Below are 20,663 nucleotides of genomic sequence, written 5' to 3'. Positions count from 1 at the left end.
TCCCGAGTCCTGCTCAGCTACTACACCAGACCCCACTCGCTCACCGGGGTTCTCTCAGCCGAGCTGCTCGTGAAAAGGGCGCTCAAAACAAGGCTCTCTCTTGTCCACCCTGATCACCATGATCACGTCGAGGGCAGACGGCATCAACAGAGCATGTACCATAATCGCGTAAACTTGTCACGCGATATTGAAGTCAATGACCCTGTATTTGTACTCAACTATGGACATGGTCCCAAATGGCTTGCTGGCACTGTCATAGCCAAAGAAGGAAGTAGGGTGTTTCAGGTCAAACTGGCCAATGGACTAACCTGCAGAAACATTTGGATCAAACCAAATTGCGATTCCCTAACAGCCACGAGCAACCCGAAGAGGACACCACCAACTTCGACCCTCCAACACACACACAAGTGGCAACTAACATCACGGTTGACCACGAAGCTGAACTCACCATCCCCAGCAGCCCGGCAAGGCCGGCTGCCCAGCAGCCCAGCAAAGAACCAACCAACTCACCCACACCTGCATTTGTACCGAGACGATCGACAAGGGAGCGAAAAGCCCCAGATCGTCTCACCCTGTAAATAAGTGCACTATTGACTTTGGGAGGAAGTGATGTTATGTATGTAACCTTTGGCAGCCTGTATCATACCACCACCAGAGAACCTATCTGTTGGAGTCCCAAGGGATCCATCATCCATTGGGAGCATTGTATATAAGCAGGTCTCCCATGCTGTACCAGCACTCTGGAGTTTAATTAAAGGAGTTAAGGTCACACTTACTCATTGCATGCAGTACTCAGTCGTATCACTTTATTATGAGCGTAACACCTTCCAAGGCTGGACTCAGGCTTTAACTTCTAATAGCTCCCACTGAATTTCAGTGTCCATCAGACTTTGAGAGATGTTCAAAGGAGAGCCACTGTTGTGCATACTTTCATTGTTAGAAACTGGACTTTTGACTGAATGGCCATATTTTTTCCACTTCTGACAGAGTTTTGAACACTGAGAAACAACTATAGAGGCAACACTTCTGTGAATGATTCAGTGGCAGACAGGCACTCTGTTGCTTTGGCAGGAATAGTGGGGGCTCCTAGGAGGCTAAAGTTGACCAAACAAATGCCATTTCTTACTGATAAGCCTCAAAAGTGGTACAACAATTCTGGCTTTAAGCAGGAGGTTTGCCCATCACAATGTAAAAGTTTTAAATGTTTATTTTTAACTCTAAATAATGTTAAAATATATCCAGCTATTTTTTGAAGTAATATTCAACAATATGGTAGTTGTAGGGACATCCTGGAATACTCTTTTAACTAATGGAAAAAAAAAATTATGAGTGGTTTAAAACAACTTTTGACACTCTGTTTTGGCACAAGAACACTACTAATAGATGCACACCTACCTATTCTTTATTGGCTAATCCTATAAATAAGCTAAAAGATTTAAAATATAGGGGTAGAGTTTCCGCTAGTATTGCACCCAGATTCCAGTGCAATAGGCCGAACCAGTGTAACACACCAGGGAATTTAAAACGTGAGTTACATCCAAACCATGTGCATTCATGTTTTCCATGATCTTTTACTCTGATTCAAGATTCAGTTCGCCTGAATCAGACCCCTGCCCCCAGATTAACATTGTGAGATTCTGCTAGTGTCTGGATTCTGGAAGACGCTTCAAAGTGCGTTCATTTTCTTAGGCGCACAAGAACCAGTAGGCACATTTTAAAAGATTTTACATATCAAAAAATATTTAATTTAAATGACTAGTGTACACCAATTTAATAGTTAAATGGTTCAGTATATTTTTTTTAAGTAATCTGCAGTTAAATCAGATTACTCACAGGTGGAGAGCTGGACATCCTTATTAGAATGTTTATTTTTGGTAAACCCATTTTCAGCAGTATTAATAAAACTGCGCCAGGTTACCACTCTCAAATACATCAATGAATACTTTTTAATGCAAGGAAAAATGAGAAACGATTACACTCTATTTTGCTGCCCAATTGTTCAGGGGAGATTTTACGTTTGTGATTATGCAAATAAATTTGAGAGAAAACTTGAACTATAACCTAACCAGCGCAATTTCAAATGCATTTTTGGTGCAATTTCCTGGTTGCATCAAAAGTGGAAACTCTACTCCATAATGTTTATAGATTTTTTGAATTATTACAAATGTAAGTGAAAGAAAATATAACGGTGTTATTATCTGAAACTTGTTTAAAAGACAACCATCTCTACTCCTGAGTCACAGCAGTAAAGATATTTGACAGATGAGCAATGGACAAGAAAATTGTTTTTCATCAACTCATTTTTTTGCTATATCAACAATAAAGAAAGAGTAAGCCACAGAATGTGAGCAACGACAGTAAGATGAGTCAGGTGCATTGAAGGCAGTGATAATAACTACCTACAGATGTAGACAGAACCTTTTCCAAGCTTAGCAGTGATTCAATGTATTTGTCTTTTCAGTTTTCTAGTTTTATCATATTTACTTGATCTGTCTTGGTACGTGTTGCATTTCTGATGCTGAAATCAGATAACAGTGCGTCATCAAGGAGAAAGGCTGAGCCTGAAATCTGTGACTCAGACAAGGTTGAGAAATGGAGTGGAGATTTATGACAACTTTTACCTCCTGTAGAGCAGACTAGTTAAAGTACAGCTGCTGACACGGATTACACCTGGTGTCTGGTGGGGTAAAGCTCTTGTGAAATCAGAACTTGGTCAGCCACATTGCCTAGAATTGCTGTCGACGATGTCAGTGAATTCAACCTGAACACATTTGTATAACTTACCTTATCCTGCAAATTTAACAAAGCATTAATCCATTTGAATGTTCATCTGCAAACATTGTGAACTGTCATTTCTAGGCTATAGTGTTTCTAAAGTTGAAGACAGATACCTTAGTTGCCATATAAGCTCCTTTAACCATGCACACATGTAGGCACAGTCTCATGGTCCTTACCAGATGTATCCGCAACTGCATTTGTACAGATGTACATTTTCAGACTAATTTTACAAATGCACACTCCCAGTGGGAAGCTTCACCAACAGGGAGCGTACATTTGTAAAATCAGTGCTCATATCTGTGTTGGGTAGACTTTAATCATTTCATACTTTATGTACCGAAAGGTTTCCTCCTCACCAAAGAAAAATATCTGTACAACAACAAAAACTTGCATTTATATAGCGCCTTTAACGTAGCAAAATGGCCCAAGGCACTTCATAGGTGCGTAATCAGACATAAATTGACACCGAACCAAAGAGGGATATATTAGGACAGGTGACAAGTTAAGTTTTAATGAGCGTTTTACAGGAGGAGAGAGAGAGGAGGAGAGGGAGAGAGATTTTGGAGATAATTCCAGAATTTCGGGCCTCGATGGCTGAAGTCACAACTGCCAATGGTGGGGTGAAGGGAGTGGGGAAGGCACAGGCGACTGGAATTCTTGGATTGTTGTAGGGCTGGAAGAGGTTACAGAGATAGGGAGGGGTGAGCCCCTGGAGGGAATTGTACACAAGGATGAGAATTAAGATCGAGGCATTGGTCGACCGGGAGCCAATGAAGGTTAGCGGGCGCAGTGGTGATGGATGAGTGGGACTTGTTGCGGGTTAGAATAAAACACAGTTTTGTATGAGCACAAGTTTATGGAGGGTGGAAGATGGGAAGCTTGCCATTGGAGCATTGGAATAGTATTTTGTTTTGTTTGACTTTATTTTTAAATGGTGCAACCTAACTTATCTCTGTGATCAGCATTCACAAACGATAATTCATTACTTTTATTATACTGAGGCATTTGTTTACTGGTAGACAAAAATAGACTGGTTTTAAACCACAAGCAACTTCTAATTGTTAATGATTATAATTGCTATAGTTCAAACACATAGTTGGAGAAATGTAAGTGGTGCACCATCTTACAGAGCTCAGAGATAGGAAACGAAGGGCTGAATTTTCGGCTCATTTGTGCCTCAGTTAGCACCCCGGTGGGGCGTTAAATGCTGTTTTTGGGCATTATGCAAGGTGTCCAGGATTTACCGCCCGGCTGGAAGATTCAGCTATTGGTTTGCACTGCTTCCAAAATGAAGTGAAGACAGAGATATGCCGTATCCTACAGACAGACCGGTGCCTGGACCACTCTGGAGGCAGCCTTCAATACTCCCCTCAACAGGTATCCGAATTCATTGTGGTGTGCTGCACGTTGCACAGTTTGGCCATCATGAGGGGCCAGACATTGCTAGTGGGGATTGCATACCCACCTCAGGAGGAGGAGGAGGACAACGAAGAGGAGCCTGGCGAGGCCTCCATTGGATAGCCACCCCATCCACGGGGGAGGCCGCATGGAAATGCTGCCAGACCAACACTCGCATGTCGCCAGCTTGTAATGGACCGGCTCTCCTAAATGGTGGAAACTGAGGGATGGAGCTAATACTGGACATGCTACGTACCCCCATAAAGGCACATCTCCGGTGAACATTGGAATGATGCACAAGACACCAATGGCAAATGATGAGTCTTAAATTTTACTGCAACAAAGTTACAAAAATAACCCCCACCAAAATAAAACCATATAATATACGACATTATGTTGCAGGGCACTAAACAACAATGAAACTTCTTTACCGCCGCAAGTTTCGGCTCGGACGCACAAAGTCCGTTGTGTAACGCCTGACTTAACAGCAACGTTCCTCCACCTTACATTTTCGCCAAAACTTGTAGTCGAAGACGCAAACTATTTTCAGGCACTAACTTTAACGCCCCACCACGATTAATGCCCCGAAATCCAAAAAGTCCAAAATGCAGCCCTAAGGGTTCATCTACCTAGCTCCTGTTGATGATCATAAGTCAAAACAGTTGTTGCAGCTTTATTTAGTCATTAGCAACCTTTCATGGGTCTGATCTTATTCCATCTCTAACTGGGTGGCAAGAACTCAATGAAATGCCCATATCATGTTTGTTGAAATCCTGTTTTTTCTGGGACAATGGCCACACAGCAAAAAGGAGCTTCAATATGTAATTATCCCAGAAGTTAGTAAATCTTACAGTTAAACATCCAGCACCTTCTCCATCTGAGGCATCAGTTTTTAGCATCTCCTCAGTATTATTGAGATGATTTATATGACTTCAGTGAAAAAGTTGATGCATTTTTTAATTTGATCTTTATTACCATTATATTAGGCCTATACTCTTTGGAATTTAGAAGAATGAGAGGAGATCTCATTGAAACATAAGATTCTAAGGGGAATTGACAGGATAGATGCTGAGCGATTGTTTCCCATGGCTGGAGATTCCAGTACATGTGGCATAGTCTCAGGATAAGGGGTCGGCCTTTTAAGACTGAGACGAGGACGAACGTTCACTCAGGGGGTTGTGAATCTTTGGAATTCTCTGCCCCAAAGGGCTGTGGATGCTCAGTAGTTGAATATATTCAAGGTTGAGATCGATAACTTTTTGAACTCTAGGGGAATCAAGGGATATGGGGATAGGGCAAGAAAGTAGTGTTCAGGTCTTAGATCAGCCATGATCTTATTGAATAGCGGAGAAGGCTCAAAGGGCTGTATGGCCTACTCCTGCTCTTAATTCTTATGTTATGTTCTTAAGTTCTCATATATCCATGCAGAACTCTCAAAAAGCTGACAAAGTTCAATAAAAGATTTGAACACAATGTTTGTTTGTCTGGAAATACATCAAACGCTTTGATTTTATCAGCAAATTCTCAAAATATAAAAGAATTGTATCAGTATTAATAAGTGGAAATTTTTGCTCCCCTTTAGGATACTTTAATAGATATCAACCATCCAAAATGCAATATTTTGGTTTTAAAAATCTAAGCTTGGTGTAACATAATCATAAGTTTTTGCTTTTCAGAATTTTTTACATATTTTGTCAAACTTGGTGGTGTCTCCCCATTATGATCCTTGTCCCTTCACCTTGACTACTCAATACAACCAGTCTTCTGTTGGAGTATGAGTGGAATTAACTAATTGTTCAATCTCTGCCTCACTGTTAAAACATTTATGTTTCTTTGACAGAAGCCACCAATGGAGAATCTATTGATGCACAACTGTGCTAAATAAATGCTTTAATAGTTTGAGGATTTTAAAAGAGGTGGCTGCAGAGATAGTGGATGCATTGGCTTTGATCTTCCAGAATTCACTAGATTCTAGACTGGTCTCCATGGATTGGAAGTAGCAAATGTAATCCCGCTATTCAAGAAAGGAGAGAGAGAAAACAGGGAACTATAGACCACTTATCCTTATATCAAGAAGAGGGAAAATACTAGAATATATTATTAAGGATGTGGGCTGGAATTTTGCCGGTGCTCAGCAGATGAGTTCGGTGGCGGGTCAGCATTTAAATGTGAATTGATTGACAGTGGGTCGGGAACCCTCTATCAAATTGAGCTGCCTTTCCTGATGTCGGGTCCAACATGCAGTGGCGGGGGAGCCAATTTAAATGATTAGTGGCTTGTTTACAGCCACTTAACAATGGTTTTAAACTGACCATTTGAATTTGACAGCTCACCACAGGTTTCACGCTGTTGCTAGACCATGTCTATGAAGCTGAGGAGGGAGGTCAGTGGCCATTGAATCAGTTGAAGTGTTGACAGCTTCAAATGTCAAGGAAAAGCTCTCACCTTACAGAGATTTCTTCTCTCAGCCACAAGCTCTTCCTCATTGCATTTCCACAAGAGATTCACCATGCTGCAAGTTGTTATACAACTCTCCATCCAGTCTGATCTCATTACCTCTTTCACCATTGACAGATCGCTTTTGTCATCTCTACTTCACCTGCCTTCTATTCCATCAGCTTGGGTGTCCTTTATACTCTTTCACCTTGGTCCTCAGAACCTCACCACAATCATCCCCAACACTAGCAGCACCAAAAACAACAACAACCTTCTCTGCAATCACCTGATGCTGTACAGGACAGAGGGCATCAACACCCGACCATATTGCTGCCCGGGAGGCCAGGAATAGCCTCACCATGGCCATATTTTCTTAACTTGATGCTGTACAGCCTGGCTGCCACATGATGTGCCAGGTTGGCACCACCCCACACCAACACCATAAAGCATCCCTACAATGCCCAAGCCATTCCTTTCACACTTATCACCATTGCAGGGATTACCGTTATGTCTCACTATTCACTGCAACTCACTAAGCCACTTCCAAACGTGCACACAAATCTGTCAAAGAAGGCAATAACAGAAACTTTACATGGACATTGCATAAAACATCCAAGTACCTACCCATTTGTGTTGTTAGTTGGTATGATTGCACTAGGATGAGCATGAGTGTGAGGGGTGGCTAGTGAGATGGGGAACTGATAATGTAGATAGAGGGAGAGAGAGCGAGAGAGACAGAGGGCTCGGTTGAGGTCCAAAGTATGTTGAAGTGAGTAGGGATGTGTTGGAGCAGGGTAGGGAAGGCAGAGTGATGGGGATGTGATGACAGGCACAGCAGGATGAGGTTAAGTGTGGCTTTTTACTAATGTTTCGTGATCTACTGAGATCATTGAAAGGTTTGCGGCACTGCAGCCAGATCCTCCTGACCACATCCATGCTTGTGCCCTCCTCTACAATGTACAACCAGGCTGTGTTGATCTCCTGGGGCAGTCTCTTCCACCCATCAGAAGGGAAGTGGACCTCTCTGCATGCTGTGACTCCCACCATAATCATATGGAGGGAGTCATGGGAGAGCCTGGTTGCAGCATGGTGCCTCTGTGCAGTCAATGTCAGTGTTTGTAGCACCTCAATGCTGTAGAACACTGACAGCACAAATGTCAAGACAAAATTGAACATGGCCCCTTTAAGGAACCTGGCTGATGGTGTGTCATCAAATGACATCACCAGAACTGCTTCCTCTAATTGGACCATGAAACACGCTGGGTGGGCTTAACAAGTCCATCAAGTGAAACTCATTTCAGACAGCGGGATGGAGCTCGCAGCAGAGTCACGACCCACCATCGATGTTTCCTGCCACGAACCCGCCAAGGTCAGCAAAATAACAGGGCACTTGGAAAATCACAATATAGTTAGGCAGAGTCAATAGAGTTTAATGATAGGGAAATTGTGTTTGGCAAATCTATTTAAGTTTTTTGAGGGTGTAACTAGCAGGGTAGATAATGGAGAACAAGTGGATGTCATATATTTTGATTTTCAGAAGGCATTTAATATGATGCCACACAAGAGGTTGTTACACAAGATTAGGACTCATGTGGTTGGGGGTAATATATTAGCATGGATAGAGGATTTGTTAAAGGACAGAAAACAGAGAGTAGAGATAAACGAGTCATTTTCCAGTTGGCAGGCTGTAACTATTGCATGTGCAAGGATCAGTGCTTGGTCCTCAGATATTTACAATCTAAATCAATGACATAAATAAGGGGACCAAGTGTATTATATCCAACTTTACTGATGATACAAAGCTAGATGGGAAAGTATGCAGTGAGGAGGATGTAAACAGGCTGCAAAGGGATATCGACCTGTTAAGTGAATGCGCAAGAAGGTGTTAGATGGAGCATAATGTGAGGAAGTGTAAAGTTATCCACTTTGGTAGTAAGAATGAAAAAGCAGAATTTTTAAAAAAAGATGAGAGACTAGTAAATGTTGGGATTCAGAGAGATTTGGGCGTCCTTGCATACAAATCACAGAAAGTTAACATGCAGGTATAGCAAGCAATTAGGAAGGCAAATGGTATATTAGCTGTTATTGCAAGCGGGTTAGAGTATAAAAATGAGAAAGTCTTGCTGCAATTGTACAGGGCTTTGGTGAGACCATACCTGGAGTACTGTGCACAGTTTTGGTCTCCTTACCTAAGGAAGGATATATTTGCCTCAGAAAGGGTGCAACAAAGATTCCCTAGCTTGATTCCTGCATTGAGAGAACTGTACTATGAAGAGCGATTGAGTAGAATGGCCTATATTCTCTGGAGTTTAGAAGAATGAGAGGTGATGTTATTGAAACGTATAAAATTCTTAAGGGTGGAAATTCGATTTAAGGCTAATTGGGGCGCTAATGACGGCGGGATGGTAAATTTTGCGCAAAGAAATGGTTTGCGTCTGCAGCCACAAAATTCAGCAGTTGGGTCCTGAGCGCTAAGGGAGGCATTCCATACCTGTCTTAGCATTAGTCTGGCTGAGCAATTGAAAATTCCAAGCTAAAGAGTCGGCCTCAGAAAAATCGTCAAAAAAACTAATTCCCAATACCTTGCTCACCCCACATAAAAATAAATTGCTAAAATAAAGAAATAAAAACAATCACACTTATCTGATGTATTCATTCCTTCCCTCACTGCCGCCGGAACAGCTCGGACTGCCCTCTTTCCCAGGCAGTCCCACTAGGGTGCGCCATAGGTTCAACACCAAACAAAAATCATTGCGATGTCAAAACTGGGAACGTTGCATACCGGGCGGTACTGGTCAACACCGCCGGCACCAGCTCACTGAATGAGCCGAGCGGCGCGAATGCCAGCGCTCGTGGCTCCGAACCCCTTTCGCGTCCCTGTTACGACCCTTTCCAAGGCTAAGCTAATGAATTTCTACCCCTTAGCGGACTTGACAGGATAGATGTTGAGAGGTCATTTCCCCTGGCTCGAGAGTCTAGAACTAGTGATCGTAGTCTCAGGATAAGGAGTGGTTTAAGACTGAGATGAAGAGTAATTTTATCACTCAGATGATTGTGAATCTTTGCAATTCTCTACACCAGACAGCTGTGGATACTCGGTCGATGAGTATATTCGTCTGAGATCCATAGATTTTTGGTCACTAAGGGAATCCAACAATATGGGGATAGGGTGGGAAAGTGGAGTTGATGTTAAAGTTCAGCCATGATCGTATTGAATGACGGAGCAGGCTTGGGAGGCCATATGGCCTACTCCTGCCCCTATTTCTAATGTTCTTATGTAATATCATTAAGAGGAATGTACACATCCTACAGCTTATGCAAGGCATGCATGAGACACAGTGGTTAGCTGGAGCTAGGTTATTTGAAGTCATATGTCAGACATTTAGGCAATTGCTTCCACTTGTAGTTTTGTCATAGCTGTAGAATACACCTGAGGTATAAATAAGTGACATCTATAAATGTATAATTCTCAAGGTAGTGCTGTTTACAGAAAATAAAGCTCTTGGTGCGGGGGTGAGGAGGGTGCATTAATTTGTGCGTTAGAGTTAGGCCGTGCATTCAGTATAGTTGTAATTTTGTTGGAGCAGTCATTGGGGTCTATTTTGACTGTTTAGTGGCCGATTGGCAGAGTGCTCTGGTCAACCACCCCATTCCGGCAGTAAAGAGTCCCTATAATTTGAGGCTCTGGCTTCATGTAAATTCAGCAGGCTAGCTGCACGGCACCAAACAGGCGACTCGATGCAGCTCGCTAGATTGAAATCTGAAAGCTGCTGCCAACGGCCCAGATTAATTTTGGGGGCCCCGAAGGAGAATGAGTGCTTCACCGCAGTCCACAAAAAGACCTTCAGAGGGCCTTTTTTATTTCCATCACCCATGAAACTTATCAGAGTTTACACTGTGCAGGCTCCGACCAGTTCTTACCTAAAATGCAATTGGTGTCCCATTTAATGTCATTGGTCCCGTATTTCCATTTTGAAAGGGGCCTATCACCTGAAATAGGCAGGCTCTTTGGACACCACATCGTTGGTGTTAACAGAATGGTAAGGCTACTGACCCCATTTTGAGGCTGTTACCTTCCTGTTAATACCAGGAATGGACACTCAAAATTGACCCCAGTAAGTTTTTGCACATGTTCCGAAAATTCCTCCTGGAGCAAACAACTTAATGCACAGACCCCAGAAAAAAATCTCAATATGAATGAGAGGAAGTAACTGAAAATGTACAGATCATTTGCTTCCCTTTGTCCATCATACACCCATTGTGAAATATAGGAGAAATTGTTTTTAAAAAGTCAAATGCTGCCTCAAGAAAAATGTTATTTGCTGAGACTTCAAGGATGTATTTTATAAAATTAGCAAAAGACTTATATTTAGATTGTGTCCTTTCACATCTCTGAGTAATATCTCCAAACGCTTCACATGATGAATTACTTTGAAGTATCGTGACTCTTGATTTGCAAGCAAAATAAAACACGTCTAATGCCTCTGTTAAAATAGTGGATGAAGGAATTTCATATTTGTATGCTGATATTTATGCAACATAAAATATCCAGTCCATTAGATCATTGGAATATTGGCATTTGAGTTATTGTTCAATCACCCCACAATTCAAATTTGAGAGTTCGGTGAACCAAAGAATGATGAACCATGAATGGAGGAGCCATGAAGAAAAAGGGCAGACTTGGTGAAAGACAATATTCCAGGGTGGTAGCAGGCACGATCAGTGGTGGGCAAGTTGTTATTTTTGGGGACTCTTTCCCTCAGGCGCGTCTGTCATCATGGAGCTGATCTGACTGGTAGTGAGCGGTTGACCCAATTGAAATCAATGTCAGATAGTTTACAGGCACTTAAGAGCCTTTTTCGCTTACTTTTTAAATTTCTCCGTATGGCCACGGGATCCATGCAGCTAGGAATCCATGTCTGTCAACTTGAGGCGGGAGTTCCGTGGTCATTGCTCCAGCTGATTACTTGTCATCATCAAATGTACATTAAAAGCTCCCACTTGACAGATGATCATTTTCCTCAGGCAGAAGCTGTTGCTTAGTCCATTTCCAGTGTCGAAATCTCGACCTCAGAAAAGAATGACTCCGACACTTACAGCTCCGATGGAAGTTTCCCTTTTAATTTACTTGCTCGCAAGGGGTAGGTTTCACTCAGTCAAGGGCCAAATGAAACCTCCGCAATGGTACAGCTTCACAAGATATTTATACAGTAAAACCCAAGTTCTGGCCTCTCCCTGTGTATTGCTCTGTCTCACAGTCAGTGAATACAGATAAAGAGTTAATTACTATATCCTGGTACTGAAATGGTGTCAAGATATTCCCTTTTGTCAGGGTTATCAGAAAGCCAAACGGCCATTACTCCATGAGTCATAGGTAATGGGCTATCACCTGTCTTGTATTGTATCAGGATTATCCAATTTCCTGGTCAGTTTACCTGTTTGCTTCAAATGGATGAGGTAAAGGAAAGAGATAATGGCTAGAAGATAAGGGTGGGGTGACATGGAACTCCTGTAGTGTAGACAATAGGAGAGCACCATGGGGGGGGTTACTTGTCTCAGCATGACTTGTCTCCTAGCTGTCTGATAACCATCAGCCATCTAACAGCAGGTTTAGCTGTTCATAATAAGCTGGCTGCTAAAATGCAGAAAGTTCTGGAAGGGCCAGGACTCCATTTTAATCAAAAGGCACACAAATACCGTATGGTATCAGCTTAGATAAAAATACATTTCCACATTCCCCCATTTTGTCCTTCACAAGGACAACTCAATCCATTCTGATCTTGTACAGTCTCTCCATTTCCATTTCTTTTAGTTTCATTACTCACTAGGCATATTATACCCTCAGGATTTCCTATTCTGGGAGTAATGCTTAGGAAGGGAGGCTGATGGTTATTATCATAATTGGGCTGGTACCATCCCTGGAAGGCTGTAAGATTATACCCTGCCGACCTCCATTCTGTTTGCTCCTTTGTTTCTGGCCCCTTAGTTAGTTTTGTCCTGTTTTGCACTGTCAACCATTCTACCATTTCTGATTCGTTAAAGGGGACAGATCTCAGGGGAATACCCCCCTGGAGTGGACAGGTACATGGGAACATATCCAACAACTCGACAAGTTTCTTTCTTGAGCATACCTATAACTCAGTGCCATAAATACGTTTACGTGCAATTCCCTTCGGTGGTGGGTCTGTACCCCTGGTGTAATCAATAATGTGAAGTAAAACCCTGTCAATCCCAGCACCATCAGTCCCCATAGTCCATACAGTTCTTTATTCAGTCTTCCTTTTTCTGTTCCTCTGATTCCTTCGTCCCTTCCTCCTTTCTTTGTGTAGTTTCCATAATTTTGGACCAATTCGTTTTCCTCGGGAACACCGAATGTAAGGCTTCCCAACATCTTCCCCAGAACCCCTCTCCTGGCTTCGTGCTGGGATCTGCATCCGGAGCCTCTCGATGGGTTTTAAAATCTTTGAATTTTATCTCAAGTTCGGCAAAATTTGTGTCCTTTAACCATGCTTTCAGTAAGATTTGACCATCTAATATACTGGGTTCGTGGCACAAGATGATTACTTTTAACTGGTCTATGGCCTTTTCAATATTGGTTTTGGGGTCTGCCAATCCTTCCACAATTATTCTTAATTCACTTGGTGACCATGGTCGATAAATAGGGACCGGAGCCCCCCCCGAGAGTGGACTGGGAAAAAGTCTTACTGGGTATACTGATGATGATGGCTCCAGGGCACTGGGCTCTGGTCCACGGGTATGACTTCGTGTGCCCCCTGCAGGGCCGTCACGGTATTGATTCCCTTGTGACTGACTTATATTTCCTGCAGCCTCACCTGTATTGTTGGGAGCGGGTGTTACCCCGTTTCCCTGTACTCCGGCCCGAGGATCATCTCCTCCTTGGCCTGGAGCACCCCCCGGGGATGGAACATACGGCGGTGGTCGATGGCTGTAGGGAGTCCAATCCTCATCCCAGTCCTCATCCTCATCCTTATCCCAACCCTCCGGAGCCCTAGGTGAGTGTGCCTTTGTCTCTTTAGCAACCATAACGGATGGGTGTTTGTTATGTCGAGGGCGATTCACCTGCTCTACCCGTTCATCCCCCTGCTTTCTCCCTCTACTACACTGCTTGCTAACTCTTAGGCTCTTCTCGTGTCGTTCCTCAGCTTCCCTTTTCCAATCTCCAAACGCTGACCAATCCACTTTTTTTTTTCCTCTTCTACCTGGGTCTCTGTCTATAAGGCATTCTTCTAGACAGGTTATTCTCTCTAAATTGAATGAACCATCGGGTGGAAATGGCCTGTTTTCACCCTTAGTCCATTTTACCCATTCTCTTAGGTGGTCAATTGAAGACTGACCACAATTCTGGAGCATAAAATGGGCTGGGGTCCCTTTTGGTGGTGGTTTACTTGCTCCAGCCCCCATTCTGGATGATTTAAGATTTTACCACAGTTTCTGATCTCACAATCCTTTCGGCCAACCGAGTTCTCTACGCCCACTTCTCCTGGCCGTTACGTGGCCTGAAAAGGCTCTTAATTCGGGCTCAGTCTGGGTGTGTGAGATATGTTGGCACGAACCAATCGTAGTTGATCAATCAGTTACTGTTTCTTTTCTTAATCAATCCTTGTGTTTTTTTTTCCCGAATCACAATTTTCCCTAGTGACTCTTCCCGTTTCTCTAATGGCAATGACTCACAAAGGTATTGCACACAACAGTAATACAAGGACAACAAACAATATTCCCGTGAGTACACAAATCATAACCTCTAAACAAATTCTCAGTCTGCGTTGTACGCCACTACAGACCGAGTCCTTAACTTATCCTAATAACAGCTGATAAAACTTAAGGTTCCGTACCCAAACTCTTTGATCGATTGCGCTCTTTTTTTTTAATAGTCTTGTCACATAAGAACCCCTTCCGAATTAAAAACAATAAAAATCTTATCACATAAGAACCTTCGATCGATTATTAGCGCTTTCTTTTTTTTTCTTTTCTTTTAATAGTCTTATCACATAAGAACCCCTTCCGAATTAAAAACAATAAAAATCTTATCATATAAGAACCTGGAACCCTTTTCGATCGACTAGCGCTTTCTTACCTACTGAAACCTTCCCCGGGCTGTCTCGAGATTTTTTTTCAGAACCTGTTCTCTTCTGCTGGCGAGCTGAGAAAGAAATGGTTATAAAAAAAATACCTTTAACTTTTAAATGCCGAGTCTTTTAGATGCAGTACCTCAGCTGTGGACAACAGATTACATCTGCGATTCAACAGTGAAGAAACCTCTTGTGAGCAAAGGCTCACCTTGTTTGGCCACCGAAGCCTTTCACTGGAGAGGCACTATGCCTGTATCCGTTTTACTCACAGAATAGAGAGTATGCATCTCGGTGGAACCTCCAATAACTGTCGAAATCTCGACCTCAGAAAAGAATGACTCCGACACTTACAGCTCCGATGGAAGTTTCCCTTTTAATTTACTTGCTCGCAAGGGGTAGGTTTCACTCAGTCAAGGGCCAAATGAAACCTCCGCAATGGTACAGCTTCACAAGATATTTATACAGTAAAACCCAAGTTCTGGCCTCTCCCTGTGTATTGCTCTGTCTCACAGTCAGTGAATACAGATAAAGAGTTAATTACTATATCCTGGTACTGAAATGGTGTCAAGATATTCCCTTTTGTCAGGGTTATCAGAAAGCCAAACGGCCATTACTCCATGAGTCATAGGTAATGGGCTATCACCTGTCTTGTATTGTATCAGGATTATCCAATTTCCTGGTCAGTTTACCTGTTTGCTTCAAATGGATGAGGTAAAGGAAAGAGATAATGGCTAGAAGATAAGGGTGGGGTGACATGGAACTCCTGTAGTGTAGACAATAGGAGAGCACCATGGGGGGGGTTACTTGTCTCAGCATGACTTGTCTCCTAGCTGTCTGATAACCATCAGCCATCTAACAGCAGGTTTAGCTGTTCATAATAAGCTGGCTGCTAAAATGCAGAAAGTTCTGGAAGGGCCAGGACTCCATTTTAATCAAAAGGCACACAAATACCGTATGGTATCAGCTTAGATAAAAATACATTTCCACACCAGCACAGATTCTACAGGCTGCAAGTGTTTCCAGCAAAGTCTCCAACCAGTGTCACCTCTTTGGAAGAACTCTTTCACCATTGAAAAAATGCTTCTGTCATCTGAACTTCACCTGCCATCTATTCTATCAACGTGGATGCCATTTATACTGTCTCACCTTGGTCCTCAGAATCTGACCATGATGACCCCCAACACCAGCAGCACCAGGTACACCAGCAGCACCAACAACAACCCACAATCAACTGATGCTGCACAGGACAGAGGGCATCAGCACCCGACCACATTGCTGCCTGGGAGGCCAAGAATAGCCACCTCATGGCCAGATTTAGTTAACTTGAAGTTGTAAACCCATATGGCTGCCAGATGATGCACCAAGTTGGCACCACCCTACAATAACAGCATAAAGCATCCCTACAATGACCAAGCTATTCCTTTCACATCCATCACCATTGCAGGGGAACCGTTAAGACTCACTATTCACTGCAACTCAATAAGCCACTTCCAAAGGTGCCCACAAATCTGTCCAAGACCGTAAAGTGTTGAAAATAAAGATGTTTATGCTTGACACCACATTAACAGAAACTCTACATGAACATTGGATACAACTCCCAATTGCCTACCCTTGTGTGTTGTTAGTTAGTATGATTGCACTAGGATGAGGGTTAATGTGAGGGGTAGCTAGTGAGATGGGGATGTGATAACGTAGATAGAGAGAGGAATGGGTGGAGGTGCAAGGTATATTGGTATCAGTAAGGATGTGCAGGAGTAGGGTTGGGAAGACAGGGTGATGGGGATGTAATGAGACTCACAGCAGGATGAGGTTGAGTGTGGCTTTGTACTAACGTTTCCTGATCTAATGAGATCATTGAAACATTTGCGGCACCCAGGTCCTCCTGAACCCATTCCTGTTTGTAACCTCCTCTGCAATCTGCAACCAGGCTGTTTTGGTATCTTGCGATGGTCTCTTCTGCCCATCGGAAGGGAAGAGGACCTCCCTGCCTGCTCTAACATCGGAGAGACTGGGTGCAGCCCTCTGCCTCTGTGCAGTCATTGTCAGTGCTTGCAGCGCTCCAATGCTGTAGTACACTGACAGCATTATGTTAGATTAAACTTCAAATGTAATGTGGCCATGATCCCTTTAAAGATCCCGGTAGAAAACATGTCATGAATGACGTCACTAGACCCGCTCCATCTCATTTGGCCGGGCGAGCTTAATAGGCCTCATTAAGGTAAGTTCATTTTCAACAATAGGATGGAGCCAGCAGCGGGGTCGTGACCCGCCATGGACAGCGTCCACACTGAACCCGCCCAGTTAGACAAAACTCCGGCCAAAGAGTTAGAGAGAATAAGCTTGGAAGTAGACGGAAGAGAAACAAGACTGCTTGTTATCTATGGGTTTGGAGAATATATAATAACATTCAAATGTATTCACAATAATATAAAATTGTCTGGAGTGAGAAAAGGTTATATGGCCCATTAAGTCTGCTCCACTCAAAGTCGATATATGATTTTATTATCGTGGACTTTATCTTCTCCCCATTACCTGTTGATCCTCTATTTTAAGGAAGTTCCTTACCTTTCCTGAAATAAAAAAAGCAGTCCGCTTATTATCTTTATATCCCTCAGTCTCCCTTTTTGACAGATCCAGCTGAAACATCCCATAAAATAGTCATCATGCACCAATGCTTCTACATCCACAGGAACAAATAACATCATGAATGTAGTGAAGAATTTAGAAAATAAGACAACGATCTTCAAAGCTACTGACCAAAATGCCTTTCCATTTTAAATTACTGTGAACAAAATTGTGTTTTAAGATTTCAGGCTGAATGATGATCAAGGTAAGGATGTTAACAAATATAATATTGTAAAGTATGATTCTCTAATAAACTATGTAAACATTGTGCTGCATCTCAGACAAAATAATTGTTCCTCCAGCCAAGTTTTTTATGCTGTTTTTTTGTGTAAAATGAATAATTACTGCATTGTGGGTCAGAGTCACTGCAAATAGCCTGCTAGCTTGTCACACTGTTATAAATATTATCTTTCAGACATTGATGAATGCTTTGAAGGTGGACTGGGAACTTGTGGTCAGATCTGCAGCAACACGCCAGGGTCGTACACCTGCTCCTGTCTGCCTGGTTACACATTAGAGGACAATAAATGGTCTTGTCATGCACACTGTAAGTCACCGATGAACTTATTTTTATGTTGTTGTTTTTAAAGCAAGAGGAAAACAACTTAAGCCAAAAAAAACATTACACTCTAAAATGTAATGTAATCTAACACTTCAGTGCTACTTTGATATCTGATTAACATTCATGTCTATTTCCCTTAGTTCTAAGTCAAATATCAAATGAATGCTTCAATATAATAAAACTGTGGCTTGAATATTTCTGTGACCACCAGTGATCCCACTTGTTTTGTTCTTGAGAGAATGGTATAATTGAACTGTCACTGCTTTTGGATTTATCCTCTTTTTGTCTAATGTTAGAGATCCTTGGCTAGGACTCAAAGAAATGGTGGCCTAGTCTAACAGGGAACAGGTGAGTGATGATAGGAGTTGACATCCACATTTTCACATACTTATTGTTCCTGTTGTTACGAAACCTAAGATCGGTTAGGAGCTGGTCTTCTCCTTATCATTATAACTGACATCTTGGCCACCTTCTGTCTGTGGTATAGTGATAGAATATTCAATATTGCCAATTTTCCCAAAACTGGTCAAATTATCCTTTGGGCAACAGACGAATAACTTAAATGGAAATGAAAATCAGAAGAGACGTTGAACGAGTGGCTGAATTGATTTGACATTATCACAAAGTCAAATTTGTGTTAATTAAATGTGGAACAAAAAGCTAACTGGGACTCTTCTGCAATAGGGCTAATCCTCCAGATGTTTCCGGCAAGGAGTGGCACTTGTAGAGTGTGGGAACTGGGAAATTGTGGGGCTTCAGGCTATAATTTTCCATCTATTTAAATGAATAGATTAAAAAATCGGGGTCTGCAGGCCCACAATTTCTTGACTACCGTTCTTCTGGGTGACACCCCGTGCCATGAGGCCCTGAGCAGGCAATAACCATTAATGTTTGTCACTAAAATGAACAAAAATGTTGGTCTTGCATTGTGAGAACAGATTCCACTGCAATCATCAAAAAAACTAAAGGTTGTAAACCGAGCTGGAAGAAAGTTGTTGGCAAAAATCTAGGCCAGCTGTTAAATTTTTGAGAAAAACCTAACTCAGTCCAGTTCAGCATTCTAATGTCATTTACGTAAATGAAGTCTACATATTCTAAATATGCTAACATCGATCTGCTCTGTGCAAACAGAAAATCCAGTAACCTGTGGAGATTGCTAGGATAGACTGACCGACAGCAATGCTTTGCCTGGGAAGTGGCTGTTGATATGCATGATCTTGTGTTGCTGATCACTAACAACCTAGGCACTGAAGCAGTGGAACCCCTTTCAGTAAAACAATGTTGTTTTCCTGTGATTAACAAATCTGTAGCTGTCTTACTTGAGAGGATTGCGAACAATTTTGCAAACCAATGACAACCAGATTTGATGCAGAGATTTCAATAATTAATTGGAAAGAAAATGTTGCAAGCAAAATAAAACATAACTATCAATGTCATTAATAAATATGCTAATTAATGTATTGAAATGTCATAGATTCCATCTCTTATCATTACATTTGCATTTGCAGGATCTCCTGGTTTGAGGAGAATGACCAGGAGATCCAGGAGCTAATAAGCCACAAGCGAAAGACATATCTGAATTTAAAGCAGCAATCCAACTCGAGAGCAAGAAAGCAGCTCTACAGATGGCTGAAGGCCGAGGTCCAACAAAAAACCTGCAACCTAAAGAATAGATGATGGGTGGAGAAAGCACAGGAGATCCAGCAGCTGGCCAACAACCACGACATGCTAAGATTCTTCAGCGCAGTCAAGACCACCTACGGCCCAAGTACCCAAGGTCCTACCCCGCTGTTGGCCAAGAACGGAGACGTACTCATCTAGGACAAAGAGGAAGTTGGAAGGAGCACTTCGAAGATCTCCTTAACCGAGAATCTGTCTTCGACGTGAGTGTCCTCAACTCTATTCCGCAGCATGCTACCCGTCACCATCTCAACACAATCCCAGCCCGGCACGAGGTAGAAAAGGCTATTCGTCAGCTGAAGAACAACAAGGCATCAGGAGCAGATGGAATTCCCGCTGAGGCACTAAAGCATGATGGAGAAGCACTATGGGCATGAATGCATGACCTCAGCTGTCTTATCTGGAATGAGGAGAGCATGCCAGGAGATCTCCGAGACGCCATAATTGTGACCATCTTCATGAAAGGGGACAAGTCCAACTCCGGCAACTACAGAGGAATCTCCCTGCTGTCTGCCACAGAGAAAGTCATCGCAAGAATCCTCCTCAATCGTCTTCTCCCTGTGGCTGAACAGCTCCTCCCAGAGTCACAATATGGATTCCGTCCACTAAGGGGTACAACGGACAACCGACAACCACGACGTGCGAAGATTCTTTGCGACAACTACAAGAGAAATGCAGGGAACAGCACCAATCCTTGTACATGGCCTTCTTTGACCTCACAAAGGCCTTTGACACTGTCAACCGTGAGGGATTGTGGACCGTTCTCCTCCATTTCGGCTACCCTCAAGAGTTTGCCATCATCCTCTGCCTGCTCCACGATGACATGCAAGTCATGGTCCTGATCAACGGATCCACCACAGACCCAATCCACAGCCGGACCGGGGTCAAGCAGGGCTGTGTCATCGCACCAACGCTCTTCTTGATCTTCCTTGCTGCAATGCTTCATCTCACCCTCAGCAAGCTCCCTGCTGGAGTAGAACTAATCTAAACTAATGGGAATCTGTTCAACCTTCACCACCTCCAGGCTAGATCCAAGGTCATCCCATCTTCTGTCATTGAACTACAGTACGCAGATGATGCTTGCATCTGCGCAC

At 42.8% G+C, this 20,663-nt stretch overlaps 1 protein-coding gene across 1 annotated transcript in view; it reads left to right on the top strand.

Annotated features, from left to right (window-relative positions):
* The window catches only part of egf (epidermal growth factor), a 231,298-nt gene that overhangs the window by 16,277 nt on the left and 194,358 nt on the right, over positions 1 to 20,663 (top strand). Inside the window, 1 exon segment of the mRNA XM_070861900.1 lies at positions 17,743 to 17,874. Within this exon segment, the coding sequence (XP_070718001.1) occupies positions 17,743 to 17,874 (132 nt within the window).

The sequence above is a fragment of the Pristiophorus japonicus genome, chromosome 2 (genome assembly GCF_044704955.1).
Source record: "Pristiophorus japonicus isolate sPriJap1 chromosome 2, sPriJap1.hap1, whole genome shotgun sequence".
Lineage (NCBI taxonomy): Eukaryota > Metazoa > Chordata > Chondrichthyes > Pristiophoridae > Pristiophorus > Pristiophorus japonicus.
Note: the sequence above shows the minus strand (reverse complement) of the source record. Positions and strands in the feature narration are given on the sequence as shown.